The 13131-nt window shown below is 36.3% G+C and overlaps 2 protein-coding genes across 3 annotated transcripts; one reads left to right on the forward strand and one right to left on the reverse strand.

Moving 5' to 3' along the window:
• The first annotated feature begins 1057 nt into the window (after positions 1–1057).
• On the forward strand, positions 1058–2856 carry LOC124412161 (mitotic spindle assembly checkpoint protein MAD2B). Of its 2 annotated transcripts, XR_006929770.1 has the most exons (4): positions 1058–1343; positions 1525–1822; positions 1970–2517; positions 2743–2856. XR_006929770.1 is itself a non-coding variant. In XM_046891829.1 (3 exons), exons 1-3 carry the CDS (start codon positions 1322–1324, stop codon positions 2280–2282), a joined length of 633 nt encoding a protein of 210 aa, XP_046747785.1. In that variant the 5' UTR covers positions 1058–1321; the 3' UTR covers positions 2283–2637. The 2 variants fall into 2 exon arrangements, 1 of the variants encoding a protein (XP_046747785.1); XM_046891829.1 differs by lacking the exon at positions 2743–2856 and having other exon boundaries at positions 1970–2637.
• Positions 2857–3399: 543 nt separating this feature from the next.
• Positions 3400–10411, reverse strand: LOC124412160 (alkaline phosphatase-like). Its single transcript, XM_046891828.1, has 8 exons — positions 10315–10411; positions 9384–9586; positions 6144–6336; positions 5755–5918; positions 5215–5562; positions 4879–5077; positions 4253–4474; positions 3400–3809 (listed from the first exon to the last, which is right to left on the reverse strand). Exons 1-8 carry the CDS (start codon positions 10409–10411, stop codon positions 3634–3636), a joined length of 1602 nt encoding a protein of 533 aa, XP_046747784.1. The 3' UTR covers positions 3400–3633.
• Positions 10412–13131: the final 2720 nt, after the last annotated feature.

Genomic DNA, 13131 nt, shown 5'->3' on the forward strand with positions numbered 1-13131 from the left:
AACGGTATATGAACAAGTAAATCGCGCTCGATGTATTAAGCCTTTGGCTATTCAATTAATCTTGTTACGAACAACTGAACTTTCAAGTTCAGATTGATCGTGCCTTTTGCGCGTTCACTTGATACCTTTTGGTTCTGAGAGAAGGCGTGGCACTTGCAAGCCGGTGGTCAATTCACGGGGATAAAAATCGCGGAGTGTATAGTGATGGTGAAGAATCTTATTGTAAGTATTTATAGAACATATCTGAGGTCCATGAAAGTATTTTTTTAGTAATTGTATTTTTTTTTGTTTCAGGGCAACGGACTAATTTTTTTAAAAGTATACTGAGAAATAATTAGTCCTCACTCAAACGACATTGTTTTTGTTAGTGTACGCACTTTTGTCATAGTGTTAATAGCATTTTCATCTGTTTTAGTTAATCAAATCGTTTGTCCGTTTCAGCTAATGAACTCTTTTGTCTGTTTCAGGGAATCAAACATTTTATATATTTCAGCTAATCAAGCCTTCTCTCTATTCCAGCTAATTAAATTTTTTTTACTGTTTCAGTTGATTTATGTTTTGTCTGTTTCAGCTATAATAATCAAACTCTTTGACTGTTCCAGCTAATCAAATCTGTTGTATTTCCGATGAAATTTTTTTACCAACACCTGAAGCGATTACAGGCACCATTTCCTGAATCGTCAATAATAAAGCTTTGATAAATCCTACTAAAATCGAATTAAGGTGTGTGAAATTGCTGATCGAAGAAATATCTCACCTCAGGCGTTTTGGCAGAGTATCTTTTTTGAGGTGAAATATTTCCTCTATCAGTATTTTTTCATGACACATTCCAATTCGATTTTTGCAAGACTTATCAAGAGTCTGTTGACAAATATGAGGATTTTAGCAGAAATTCATTTCGATGTTAGTAACAAAAGTTTGGTCGGAACTATATTATGCTTAGATCTAAAGAAATTTCCTTGGGGTTGGCAACGACTCCAATGCATCGAGAGTACCTAGGAGTACCTCGCAACCAAACCTAACCTGGCACAATCGGTGTTGACAAACGTGCACAATCGCTGCACTGAGAATTTACTGTAGCTGTTCAGCGAGTGAGGATAAATTGACGTATCGTGCACCAATTTATTGGGAGTCTTTGAAGTGATATCTGAGGAAATACGAGGATCCACGAACTGAAGTCGAAATAACTAAACGCGTGTTTTATAACCTACACATGCAGTCGTGACGGCGTAGGAACAGCTGTATGTGGACGGCTGGTGTAATGTAATTGACCTTAAATGAATGCCTTGAATATCACCAGAAGAACAGAGCCTGTGATGATATGTCAACGCAACAACAAATAGGCAGGTTCATTCATTCACTCTTTCAAAGTCTTGAACTGGAAACGTGATAATTAGAAATTCGCCTACGCTTAGGCAATCACTTTTACATTTATACTGAAGTATCCAGAGTTGCCTATTCGTAGGCGGACTTGGTGTAACTATACTGTGCATGCGAAATATATTTTCTTTTTTATTGTTTCAGTTGGCGCTGATATTTTATTGGAATTTCTAGAAGTAGCATTTCACAATATTTTGTACGTCAGGAATTTATATCCGAAAGAAATTTTTGTTAGGAAGCAAATATATGGAATAGCCACACAAGTTTCTGAGCATCCAGAATTAAACACTTATCTGAAAGAAGTACTTAATTCGATCAGAGAATTAATCAGGCATGATGAAAACAGCGTTAGAAAAATCACACTCTGCTTTTACAATCAGGATAAAACACCGGTAGAGCAATTTGTCTTTGATCTTGGAAAATTGAAGGCTGATTTGGCGGTGTAAGTACACGCATTCACATTAAAATCGTTGTCAATTTTTGTTTCACGATGTGGTACCTATTCGATAACACTTATTATGCATAAACACTAAATCAGATCTTTGATATTCCTGTGAGTTATAGGGAACTATTTTGTTTCTATTTTCAGACAGGATCCGTTCTTTTTAAAAACAGAAGAAGCTCTCAGAACCTTTTGCCTAAAGCTTTCAACATCGGGGTCATATTTGAAACGACTACCTGAAAATGCTACGTTTTCCATTCAAATCCAAACCCACGAAGCGGCGCACGCTGCGCTGAATGAAAATCCAAAATGTGAAAATTTTCCCTGGATCGAAGCCGAAGAAGGTACGACCGAAATAAAAGAGCAGACCTTGTTACCCCTGAAGTCAATCAACACCGAATATTTGAATCTACAAATGTATGCGTTGGAAAAAGAAAGTAAGAACAAAAAGAAGCAGTGATTTGATTGTTCGCTGTTTCCATTTCTTCATTCTGTTGCAAAAATTTACGCACAAACAAATAATCCTCATACATCTTACAAGGTAGTCAGAAAAGTGATTCGTAGTGGCATAATCATGGAAAAACAATGATCCTGCGCTCATGCACTATCCATTATTGCTTGATGAAACATCTGAACTCACTGAGATACATCGCCACAGAACATTTCAACTTGACTACTCATCGTATCTTCAACTGGTACGTACATTACATAATGCACAATCGATCGTTGATGGGTATTTCAAACAATATATTTCATTTGCGGCTTAGCAATATTATTGCATAATAGCGTTGTGAAAAAGGCTTTACGATGTAGTAACGGCATGGAGCGAACACCTCACGATGCTGTAAAATTTCGAATTTCTATTTCCAATGGAAATTCAACTATTCTGTCACTAATCAGATATTTTATCAATTCCTCAGGACGTGAATGCCATTTGAATATCCAAACGGAAATCTCACCAACTGAAATCGATGGATTGCGCTGTGGATTAGGTCAAATCGACAATGAGACGCATATACTTTATCAAAACATCCCCTCCCCAATGTTGGGGGTTTTGAAGATGTGAGCTTATTTACCTCCTCAGCCGTTAAACCAAGATTGGCATGTGTTCAAGGGTCTGCAACCAACAGATAAAGCTGCAACTTTTCCATCAGAGAATTTACTTAGTTGGCAAAGGAGGGATTCCTTAACTGCCGATCAGCGTCATGCTGTTGAACAAGTAGCAAGTCAAGTAGGTATAATCATGTTGCTGATATTCCCGTCGCACTGCGATTGTTTAAAAAAAATATATACAATTGCTTCGAAAATTCCAATTACAAGGCTACATTACCTTTCTCATTCGCCATGAAGTCAATCGTGACTAGAAAATCTGTCATCATTGCAAATAATGTAGACAAAAGTGTTCGTATATGAATATGCAGTATTTAATCTAAACATAAGTACTAATTATAAACTTCATCCTTACATTTCTATATCGTTCTGACCAGTTCGGGCACATATTTTCCTCTACAATCTTTCTTTTTGAATCCGAAATACATTTTACATGACGCATAAAACTGAAAGCTTACTCCTCAATATTTGTTCAATGTAATATCATTACTACGCACGTAAACACAAGTCGTGTTAATTTAAAAATATATTTTTATTTTTCATTTGTCTATACATTCTACAAAGGGCAATAAAAAGTAATTACATTGAATTTTTTCTAGATCATTCCTCATTTTTCGAAACACGTAGAATAATGTTTCATTTTCGTACAACAGTCTGACTTGAATGTGTCAGCATATCTTACGTTAATTTCAATTAATTGTTCATCTATGCAATCTTGGTAGTAAAAATGGTATCAAGGTTGCCAGGAGGATAAAAGAGCAGGGTTGAAAATTTGAACTAGAATTATTGTAGTATTCACCAATCTTCGCTGCATAAGCTGCGACATGGGCTATGTAGTTTTGTTCGTGTGTAGCGTGCAACAGATGGGCGTACGGACCTGAAAAGAAATAGACAGAACTCTAATAAAAATGAATGCAAAAATCAACTGCGAAAAATCGAGCACAGGCGTATCAAGTGTTTTTCATTCAGATATAGCCCTCCGCAAATTTCCCGAAATCTCTAGCAGAAATATCTCTCCACTTTGCGCAACACTTGATACTCCAGTGTTTGACAAATTCTTGTCACTTGCGGGTGATTATTCAGTTCTCAAATAGTTCGAGATAGTTAATAGTAAAATGGCATTTTTTTTTTTTGAAAAAAAAAAAAACAAAAAACCAAAGAGGTATATTCTTGATGATTTTTTCACGAATTTCGAAACGAATATAACTGATTTTTGTGTTCTTTTCTGTGCAAATTTGAATTCTATCTAGTTCGAGATTGAACTTTTCATTAAATCAGGTATATTTTGTTATAAAGATTGAAATAAGTTAGGCGATTTACCTATGGCATATACCAGCGTGTCAGTTCCGCTGTGGTGGGCCTCGTCAGTTACTATAGCAGCTTGTTGACTGTAAGTAAACGCAGTAGTATCCTCCAACGAAGGATCCTTCCTGATAGCCGTGGTGCTGTTATAAACTTCGTAAGCCATGTTATTTGGACCCCCTGTACCATAGCTTAATACCGTATAAGGAATGGTGTCGTACTTCGAATTTTGGGCGATTCCTTAAACGACAAAGAGTTCGGTATATCAGTAATTGCCATGTGAAAAAAAGTTTCCAAATTAGTGTGATTTATCAGGATATCAATTGTGAATACACATTTTCACCATTCATTCACATTTCACAATCAGGCTCGCATAATATTTACTCAATAGCAGTGTTTATATTTTGAGTATCGAATTGTTCCAATTAAATTCATCTTATCCTCAGACGAAGAAATCTTGACTTGGAACAACTGGAAACATTTGGTAAACCGGCTACTTTGGCCTTCTGAATTGTCGTTCCTTAGTTGTATGCTTTGCTGTTCAACTATATGTTTTCATTGATTTCTAACGTAGTACATGTTCCCTTTTTGTTTAAAGCGACACAATGAATAGGCTTTGTTATTTATTTAATCAATCGGCATACCAAGAACATCTTGTCCTCTGTCGGCACCCTCGTTGAAAGCCATGGTGTGACCATGGTCACTCGTGACTATGACTAAAGTTTCACTGGTGTCGATAAGCTTTAAGGTAGCACTTATTGCCTCAGAAAATCTAATTGTCTCTCTTAACGCTTGCGCCGCATGTCCACGATGGTGTGCATAATCAATTAAACCTCCTTCGACCTGAAAGTAATAATAACATCGTACGTTCAAACCATATCGATTTGCGAAGAATCCAACATAATCGACGTTACTAATTATCGAAGTGAGCGTGTCGAATACTGAATCTTAATAAAAATATTTCAATTATCAAACCATACCGCAAGCACGAATCCCTTCTCTGCTTTCTGAAGAATTTTTATAGCTGCAACCGTCATGTTTTCCAAGCTTGGCTCTCCTTCGGGGCTCGTGTCTCTGTTCCAATCCATGCTCATGTGAGCATTGTTAAATATCCCCATAAGAAAGTCAGTATTTTCTGTATCGACACTGAACAATTCTTCACTGTTCTGAACGACAACATTCGAGAAATTTCTTGCTGTCTTGTCCGCCATCCACTCGTCTATTAATTTCCTCCCATCTTGTCTGTAGCAACTCCAAGAATCTATCTCGTCATTTCTCTGGCCAGTAGAATTACTTTGCAACTGTTGTCTGCCACCCCCCATAATAACCTGGGTAAAATACACTTAATTGGATTTAAAATGATTTTAGAATTCCCGCGATGTCCGTGCCATCAGCGCCTTTGTCATATACAACCCACATTGAGTGTCCTCAATCACACCTTACCGACGAAATAGTCTGATGGTAAGGTCGAGATTTTCGGTTAGTTTACTCATTGAACAAGTGATCACTCATAAACTCACCTTTATATCCCTGCCCGGCTTATCTTCGACGAGTTGCCTAGCTATGTCCTTACACTTGGCGGCGCTAGCCGGCATGTCAGTTTCGCATTCCCACTTTCTGTTCGCCACGTGCGCATAAAGAGCCGACGGAGTAGCGTGAGTGACTCTCGTTGTCGTGACGAATCCTGTTTTCAGTGGAAATCAAAATCAACAACGTTGTTTACAGCCGCGGAGGGCGAGTTGTTGCGGATACAGGTCAAAACTGGAATCAGACAGGTAACCAACCGGTCGAGGCGTTATATTACGGTCGGTAATGCAGGTCGAACTCTTGGCTGATTGTTAACCTCAATTTTTATGGCAATTTTGGGGAAATGATCTGATTATAATCGGGAAACTTCCGTGTAACTCACCTGTGTCTTTACCCGCAGCTTGAGCCCAGGCCAAAATTGAATCGACGTGATAATCCTCGTTGAGACTCGCTTCGCAATCGTCCAAAGGTACGTTAGCATCGACGCCGCTAACTTTGAAGTTCGTTTTAACACCGCAAAACACCGCTGTGGCGGTAGAGGCGGAATCCGGGACTTGTTTGTTTGAGTCGTAAGTCTGCGAAATTTATTTCATTCAAAGTTTGAAAAGCAATGATTACATTCGAATGATAGGTAAATTGTGCCAAATGTGCGGAGTCATGCGTCGAATTGAACTGAAGGAGACGCTAACAGTCGTGCTGATCGCAGGTCAAGCATAGCGTAAGGTAACTAATTTTAATGTTTAGTTGACGAATGATAAGTGTATCATGAAACGTAATATGGTCGACGTGTTTGAAATGTTACGCACCAACGCATAGACGACGTGAAAATTAATCACCGACACCGTGATTATTTCACATTTAAGTAATGCGTCGTATGAAAATTTAACTGCTTGTTGTACCCGAAGGAAGCAGTTTCGTGGATTTCAACAATTAACTCGAAGTTATATTCACGGTTCCAATATATTGAAGTTAGCAACATTATCTCATAGAAACCGTTATTTCGCCATTTTGCAATTTGGTGGAATTCAGTAAACCGTAATAAAAAAAAAAAAAAAAAAAAAAAAAAAAACATCCCTCGCGGAAAAAAGTCTCAACTTGGGTGTATATTCGCACAGCCAACTCATAGATAATGCTACATTTCTATGAGACAAAAGTTGAGGGTCTTTTTCCGCGACGAACTCGTATTCCGAAATTTTAGTTCCTTAAGAATTATTGTAAAATTGAGAAAATAGAAATTTTCCTCCAATGTTTCATTACTATAACGTTACTAACTTCAACCTCGTATTATATGTTTCTTAAATTCCATACTTAATACAACGTTCTGGGTTTACATAGTTTTCACTTCAGTTTATGTAAACCTTATGAAAGCTTTGATATAGAAATCTGTATAGTCTTGAGTCCAAGGGAAATGAATGAAAATTTGGAGGAATTTCTGAAAGGAAAGTTAGCTACTACCTTATGGCTGTAAACTGTACTATTTATCTCAGTTTCTAATCTCGGTATATATGGTAGATAATTCCTGCACTAGTTATCGAAATGACTCGAATCGAAAGCAGCCTGGGGTTGAGCTCGAATATCTCAATTATTTCGCAAATTATTCTGTAATTGACCTTGGATGTCCCGAATCGACGTATCGACCTGCAGTCCATTCAGCTTATCGCCATGCCGATATCTTTTTTTATTTACTACATTAGTATAATTATTTGTAAGAGATACGGTCTGAACTGAGTACTGACTATACAGCTGATACAGGCATTCGAATGAAATTCTGAAACAGGCTGAAGTTTTTAACGTTATTGTAATGATGTATCTTTAGAAATACTAGTTTTTTTTACCAACTTTAGAGGATTACCTGAAATTTAATACGGCAACGTCAATAACCTCAGCCTCGTAATTCATTTGTAAATACGTGTTTTGATTCGGTGACTAACTGAAATTCTTACAAACATTGATTTGTATAGATCAAGGAATATTCGGTTCAATCAAGGTTTCCCCAGATCTAACGATAAAGCATACGCGTACAATGTGAAAGATATAATTGACGATCTTTTCTTGGATTCGTCACAATTTACGCATAATTGTATCGCGATTCGTGATGAATTTTAACTTCACCTGCTTTGCAGAAATCTGTTGGGCAAGTTTTATTTCTCTGAAATTTTTTTCCATTCTTTCTTTTTTGAAGTGAAACTTCTTTAGCACCGTTGTGATTTGGAACTCGATGAAACGAAAAAGAGTCCAGTATGGCGTCATAGCCAATGTGATGTATTTTTAATCATAGACAAAAAGCATGAAGTTTCACTTCTATCGCGCGTGGCTTCCACGCATAATATATATATATTTTTTTTTTTCACTTCGGGTGATTATTTTGGGATATAGCACAGATACAGCACAGATACAGCTACTGACGTAAACATTCCTTTTAATCGACAGTCGCGTAGTTCTACAGTTTACATAATTCTCAAGGTCTCTATGTAAGGTCTGTAACCTCGTGTCTTGCCTATAATTGCTAGCACGACACTTTTGCTCACAGCACACATTATATGTAGGTGCATACGTGATTCGATACATCAGCAGCTCTAACAGACTAAACAAGTTCTGACAGAGTGATTCTATACTCGTATTCGCAGCTGGAATTTTTCGTTGGAATCTTAAAACAAATCATGTGAAATATCAAGTGGAACGATCTGTATTGTATAGCTAATACGAAAATCATTTTGTTCATTTGAATATCTTACTTTTTGATCAAGCAATTAATGTTTGATCAGTGCAAGATCATGTTCTGTTGGTTCAAAAAAATCTTCCTTAACGGAACTGAATATTTAGTTGGAATAATCACAGCTCGAATCACAGTACCTATCATCATACCTAGTAGCACATCTATATCCCATCCGCTAAACTATCACACAGATAAATGACGAGATATATGTGTCTCAGTGATACGAAGCTATTACCAGGTGATATGAAGAGATTTTCTGCAAAAATTCAGGGATTTTATGATTGTTTTAACAATTTGAAAAGAGTGAAAAAACCGATGAAATAGTTGAGTTAACGAATGAAATACTCGCAATCAACAAAATATTTATGCAAAGTAAATATTTCGTTTAGCTCAAAAAAAAAAAAAAAAAATATTAAAAAGGAGCCAAATTTATTAGCCTATTCGTGATTGTAGATAGATTTATTTAACTATTTGTATGGAAACGACTTTGTGTTGTTTCGACTAGTCCATATATGTATTTGAGTCAGCAAAAGTACTTGCAGTTAGTCGATTTACATTCGCTGACTTAATTGGGTCGAGGAAACAAGTGGTACTTATAATACTATAAAATGTGAATGTGATATATTCATTACCACAAAATAATGTTTGAAGCAATGATTTTTTATCCAATTAAGTCGATTCGGTTCATTGCACGACTTTTTTATCTCCGTGTGCGTGATATAATTTTACGATTACACAACGTTATAGAGTTTTCGAAGAAATACCGGCGACTTCATTGCCTGATGGGTCTACCAAGGTCTGATTTTTTGTATTTTCTATTTTCTCTCTTTAATTCTTTCAAATCTCCTTCTCGCGAAGCACGAGTAGCTATATATAGTATGATTGAAATATCGTTTTCCGTTATACCTTCGCTAGGGCGATATGCGGGAATTTCTCCCATGCGAGATAACTCTCCTCTCCGGCATTATGGATCCTGCTCGTTGTGATGGTGTCGAGGCTCATACCATCTCCAAGAAATATAATCACGTTCTTAGCTGTATTTGTATTCCACACGTACGACAATGATTCTTTCAATTCCATGTTTGCTGAATCATGCCAATAATGTTTATCTGTGGTGTTAATTAGAAAAAAAAAAAAAAAAGAGGATAATAAGTAACGAGAATTTCACATTTGCCTCTACTCGATCTGTATTTCGAAGGAAATATGCATTTTACTATATTATTAGTAGGAATAGTGAATGATCTAGGCCAAACACACCGGTGAATTAACATCCGTGTTAAAATTACTACAGATAAGTTCATTTTTCTGTAGATTGTTCTTTTTTTGGTGGTTGTTCGTACACTCCTGCAGACACCTTGTAAAATCTTTGCACGTTGTTACAGTACAACACTGAACTCTTGTCAAACGAATATTTCTTCTCCGGTAGGAGTAAAAAACTAGAATTGTTGATTGATAGAAGGACCGGAATATCGAATTTTCATAGACGCGTAAATCTTATTCATAAAATTCAAAAACATGAAAAGTTTAAGTATAGAAAATTGCAATTATAGAAAGTTGAAAATACAGAATGAGGATATGTAGACAGGTAAAAATATCGAACGGTCAAAAAATCGAGAATCTGGACACGATTCTACATATTATCGAGAGGCATTCTATTTGTTCTATTCTTTTACTTCTCCATACTCTTACTTTGAATGTTTTTAAATTTCATAAATTAAGTTTTCGCTGCTTTAAAAATTCGATAGTGTGACCCCTCATTTTTTTCATCTTTCTATATTTTCTTTATCCTTAATAATATTGACGACATATGGGTATGGAACCTGAATAAAGAGCTCACCTTCGGCGCAATATATTTCGTCAATGAAGATCAGCGCTACCGTTGTCGTTAGAAATATACGAAAAATTGATACAATTCCTCGTAAAAAGAAACCCATGATGTCTAGGAGCGGAAAGCCGGAACTGGACTTGTTGCGTACGAAGCGTCCAAACGACTAACATCGTGTGACTCTTCGCTAGATTTACTTTAATTCTACATCTAGAGGCTTGCGACAAGTAAGTGTTAGTGTGGCAGCCAGTGATGGCCCGAGGAGGTGCAAAGATACGAGCGCATAGGGCCCCGCGCTTCTGAGGCCCCGAGCACTGCCACGCGGTCGGTGGCCGATCACCGAAAGTGAAAAAAGTAGAAACAATGTCTTATTGTGCTGGGATTGTAACGGCTGATCATATATCATACATTTTTATCACGATGTGTCAAAGTAAATGAAATTTATTCGTATTTGAAAAGAAGACAAGTATTTAATGCAATTTATTATTGAACTTTACAGAGTAATATATTTTATTGGAGTTTTTTTTATTAAATATTACTAAATCATGCTAATAAAAAAAGTGAATTGTAAGAGTATTTATAGCTTTCCACGCCAACTTGGCAAAATTTTGAAAGTTGTTGCATTCTGTGAAAAATGATTTCTTGATTTTTTGCTAACTTTTATTAAACATGGTTTTAGAGTAATAAATTTTTGATGAATTCATATTTTTGATCATCGCTCATCTTACAAACACTTTGCTTCCATTGCATGGATTTACAAAAATTATTATTTACTATTATTATTTATCACGGAAGCAATTTTTTTTTTGGCATTCGATTTATAAATGATTTTTATGTGATTGAATTATTAACTTCATAAAAATAATTTATTTACTAATTATTTTCATGCATTCCTTCAGTTCTTAAATACGATAATAATTTGTGCAATGTAATTAATAACAAAGTCGAATGAATCATTATTTACTCGTACGAAATTTGTTTCGAGGCCCCGTAAGTCAATTTTGTTCAGGCCCCGATTTTTTTCGGGCCGCCACTGGCGACAGCCGCGTCTCAACATTCAATGTGCGAGAGGAACCGGAAAAAGTGGGGATAGAATGAAAAAGTGACGGGAGGTAGGACGGTGGCGTCTCTAAAAGAGAGTGTTAAGAGGATGTTATAGTCAGTCCTTACCGACCGAGCAAAGTTTCATTTATTTTGACCATTATCAAGCCTAGGCATCACTGACCGTGAAAATTTCGCAGATAGCGTAATTCTGCACGATGCAAAGATGGAAAAAAACTTTCCCGTTTCACACCAGAGTAACGTTTGAAAATGTATTTTTGTAAATTTTCCGAAATCAGCGATGAAACATTAATGCGTTGTCCTGCATTCGGTCTACCCTATTGAATTTTTTTGTTGAATAAACTAGAGATATGAACACGGTTACTCGGTCGGTAAATGTAGTATTACCATTACGTGGCCTTAACTGATGGTGTTAAAAAATTAATGTACACTGGAATCGAGTATGAGAGTAGATCGCGAGAGTCGATGCGAAATTTCTTAGTCTATTAGAACGATGTCAGCAATAGCGGATAAAAATTGTTCAAATAAAAAGATTACTATCCCAATAGAAGAGAAAAATATATGTAAGTATAGAATTTGAGACAAAACAGTCTGACTATCAACAATTTTGAATACATCAGAGGTTTGACGAAAAAAAAATTTGCAGTGATATTATGTGCAATTTGTAAAATGATCTGAACGAGATTTGAAGTTTGAATATAATATAATTGCTTATAAAATTCATGACAAATTTTAATGTGAGACTTAAAAAATTCTTCAACAATCAAATTCATCTCTCCAAGTTGTTATAAAATCGAAATCTGTGAAAAGAGATAATTCTGTCGCATCAACTCGTTGATTGATCTTTTTGTTGTGATACGTGGTCTTGGCAACGCAAACAAGGATTCGCAACGTGTAATCAGTGAGTCGTAACACAATGCATCAGCTTATGTCGAAGCATGTAATTACAATTGTCTGTACCACGTTGGCATGCAGGTCTTATCTTTGTCAGTGATAAACAGATTAAAGGAATGCGAGGCTGGTAATGACTTACCATCAGACCGTTACTTCAGTTATCAGTCGAGACATATGTAATGCCTACAGATCAAATACAACTTTCGATGTGTTATCATGCTTTGACCGATTACATGATTTTTTGCATATATCGCAAGCTAGATAGAGTATCTTTCTATTCTTTTTCGGAGAATAATTTCTCAACAAAACATGTATCGATCAGTGTAAAACTGATTAAAAATTCGTTGGAAAAAAGCGAAAGAAAATTAGAATTTCAAATTGCATTCGTGCATACTCATTGCGATTCGAGAATTTTTCCTTGTGAATTAATAAAAAAAGCAGATTTCAATTACTTATGTACCAGAGTTGAAACGACTCATAATTTCGTCTGGTTTCTACTGTCGTCGTTTAAACTCGTGTGTTCATCATCGCTAAATAATACTAGACGGTGCTGTCGCTGGTTTAGGATTTTGAGAACTAATTGGTAACTGCGCGAAAAATATGGACGGTTGTTAAGGCAGCCACTGACGACGTTACACGTTAAACTCTCAGGGTAACTGTTCGCGTATTGATTTTTTCTCACATTGTGGTGCTAACAATAAGCCCATTCCGCTAGGCATTCGGAGACTTCTGTTTCGTGGCGTGGTTTTTGCACTAAGAAACTAAACGGAGACGATGGAACGAATTTCAGCGTGATTTTGAAAATCAGTCTGTAAAATTTATTCATACGTTTGCAGAAATTTTTTTTTTTCTCCACATTTTCCAGGAAGATAA

Source organism: Diprion similis, chromosome 11 (assembly GCF_021155765.1).
Source record: "Diprion similis isolate iyDipSimi1 chromosome 11, iyDipSimi1.1, whole genome shotgun sequence".
Lineage (NCBI taxonomy): Eukaryota > Metazoa > Arthropoda > Insecta > Hymenoptera > Diprionidae > Diprion > Diprion similis.

Bases quoted from the DNA above. Each gene is read 5' to 3' on its own strand.
- LOC124412161 (XM_046891829.1), top strand. From the start codon at position 1,322: ATGTCAACGCAACAACAAATAG. The intron at 1,344-1,524 runs GCAGGTTCATTC...TTATTGTTTCAG, and splicing joins GTCAACGCAACAACAAATAG to TTGGCGCTGATATTTTATTG. The intron at 1,823-1,969 runs GTAAGTACACGC...TTCTATTTTCAG, and splicing joins TTGAAGGCTGATTTGGCGGT to ACAGGATCCGTTCTTTTTAA.
- LOC124412160 (XM_046891828.1), bottom strand. From the start codon at position 10,411: ATGGGTTTCTTTTTACGAGGAATTGTATCAATTTTTCGTATATTTCTA. The intron at 5,563-5,754 runs GTGAGTTTATGA...TATTTTACCCAG, and splicing joins AGCCGGGCAGGGATATAAAG to GTTATTATGGGGGGTGGCAG. The intron at 4,475-4,878 runs GTATGCCGATTG...TTGTCGTTTAAG, and splicing joins CAGAGGACAAGATGTTCTTG to GAATCGCCCAAAATTCGAAG.